Below are 2,500 nucleotides of genomic sequence, written 5' to 3'. Positions count from 1 at the left end.
ACACACACACACACACACACACACACACACACACACACACACACACACACACACACACACACACACACACACACACACACACACCATACCTGAAGGGGTACGGACACTTTCTCCTGTGCATGACACATTTACAGGTGTGCACGTGACACACGCGCACACGCACACACACACACACACACACACACCTCCGTGTCCTTGTTTGAGCCTCTCTCCCTCTCTGGAGACTTGCTGACTAATGGAGATTTCTAGGCCCTTCCACCAGAAGACGAGACTAGACCAGCCTAAGTGTTCTGCTCTGATTTCTCAAAGACTCACATCTCTCGCGCTGTCTTCCTCTGTGTGTGTGCGTGTGTGTGTGTGCGTGCGCGTGTGCGTGTGTGTGTGTGTGTTTAAAAAAAATCATGCTTAAGGAATATGAACATTCTAAGATATGTTGATGGCACTGCAGATGCCAGACAGACAGACAGGCAAGACAGAGCAGACAGACACACACTGCTGAATGTTCCACCCACACAGGAATGAGTGGACAACCACACACACTTAACTCTCCCACACACCATCTCTCCCTCTCTCCATCTATCCTTTCTTTCTCTCTCTCCCTCCATCTCCACTCACTATGTCTCTCAAACACACTCTATCTCTCAGCTACGTCTTTATTTCTTTCAAGCACCCTCCATTGCTGCTGTGTCTTTTTCTCTGACGCACTCATCTCTCCTCTCCTTTCCTCCCTCTCTCAATCTCAAGCCAACTCTCATCTCTGTCTTTGTTTCTCTCTAACATATGCCACCTCTCCCTTCTTTTTTTCTTTAACACACTCCATCTTTTCTCTTTGTCTCTTTCCGACATCCTCTTTCTGTCATCTCTCTCATTACACTCTTCTTTCCTTTCTCGCTTGTTCCCTCTCCCTCTCTCTCTCTCTCTCTCTCTCTCTCTCTCTCTCTCTCTCTCTCTCTCTCTCTCTCTCTCTCTCTCTCTCTCTCTCTCTCATTCCTCTCTCTCTCTCTCTCTCTCTCTCTCTCTCTCTGCCCCTATCCCTCCCTCCCTCCCTCCATCTTTCTCTCTCTCTTTCTCTCACTCTACACCTACCTCTCTCTCTCTCTCTCTCTCTCTCTCTCTCTCTCTCTCTCTCTCTCTCTCTCTCATCTCTCTCCCATCTCTCTCTCCCTCCCTCTCTCTCGCCCATCACCCTATTTCCGTGTGTGAGATCAGATGAGATCTGAAGTCAGTACTTGTCTCTCTGTCCCTGGAGTTTACATGCGGTAATGTGTCTTTTTTATTTTTTGTGTTCTGTGTCCCCTGCTTTTTTCCCCTCCTTCTCTTCTGGCCTGTCTGCCTGGGCCTATACTGTTCTATGTGTGTGTACTTGTGTCTCTCTATGTTTGTGTGTACGTGTGTGCGTGCGTGCGTGCGTGCGTGCTTGCGTGCATGTGTGTGTGTGTGTTTGTGTGTGTGTTTGGTTGTGTGTGTGTGTTTGTGTGTGTGTTTGTGTGTGTGTGTTTGGTTGTGCGCGTGTGTGCTGACAATTCTTACACTCTAGCCTGCGCTCCTTTAGTTCTGACAGGTCGAATACCCTCAACCGCAGCTCCTTCGCCCGCGACAGCATGATGATCGAAGAGATCCTCGCCCCCACCAAAGACCCGGTACCCATGTATACATTAATCTATCTATCTATCTATCTATCTATCTATCTATCTATCTATCTATCTATCTATCTATCTATCTATCTATCTATCTATCTATCTATCTATCTATCTATCTATCTATCTATCTATCTATCTATCTATCTACACTGTAAAACATTGAAGCCAGTTAAACTTAAGAAAACAAGTTGGCCTGCTGCCTTACGTTTGTAAGTTGTAACTCAACTTGACAAAGCCTTGAGTTGAGTGAAGCCTTGAGTTGAGTTAACTTACGAGCAGGGCAACTCACGTTTTTACGTTTGACTGGCTTGCAATGTTTTACAGAATATTTTTCACAGTACATCTACTGTATCTGTCTATCTATTTATCTGTCTGTTTGTCCGTCTATTGATCTATCTATCTGTCTATCCATCTGGTCCTCAGTCTATTTTTTTTACAGTTTAGTATCCCTATGTCAGCGCTTTCAGGATCATCCCTGTGTTCTCTCTGTGTCTCTCACATATGTAGAAACATGGTCCTTACCCTCCTCCCCATTTTTCTCTATCCCCCACTCGTCGTCTGTCTGTGCCCCCGTTGCTCTCTGTCTACCTGGAGATGGGGTGCATTATTATGTAACCTGCCATCCTTGGACTTGTCTTATTCTGACCATCCTCCTTCTAGCATCACATGCACTCAGTGCTGAGTCTTCAGAAAAGAAGCAGAGTCTCCCTCCCTCCCTCCCTCCCTCCCCCATCCTCCCATCCTCCCCTCCCCCATCCCTCCCTCCTCCCTCCCCCATCCTCCCCTCCTCCCTCCCTCCCTCCCTCCCCCATCCTCCCCTCCTCTCCTCCTTCCCTCTCCTCCCCCCTCCCCTTGGCCTC

At 47.7% G+C, this 2,500-nt stretch overlaps 1 protein-coding gene across 1 annotated transcript in view; it reads left to right on the top strand.

Annotated features, from left to right (window-relative positions):
• The window catches only part of LOC134441806 (ankyrin-3-like), a 158,367-nt gene that overhangs the window by 103,195 nt on the left and 52,672 nt on the right, over window positions 1-2,500 (top strand). The window contains exon 25 of the mRNA XM_063192207.1: window positions 1,538-1,640. Coding sequence (XP_063048277.1) covers window positions 1,538-1,640 — 103 coding nt within the window. The remainder of the gene's footprint in view (window positions 1-1,537; window positions 1,641-2,500) is intronic.

Source organism: Engraulis encrasicolus, chromosome 24, assembly GCF_034702125.1.
Source record: "Engraulis encrasicolus isolate BLACKSEA-1 chromosome 24, IST_EnEncr_1.0, whole genome shotgun sequence".
NCBI lineage: Eukaryota > Metazoa > Chordata > Actinopteri > Clupeiformes > Engraulidae > Engraulis > Engraulis encrasicolus.
Note: the sequence above shows the minus strand (reverse complement) of the source record. Positions and strands in the feature narration are given on the sequence as shown.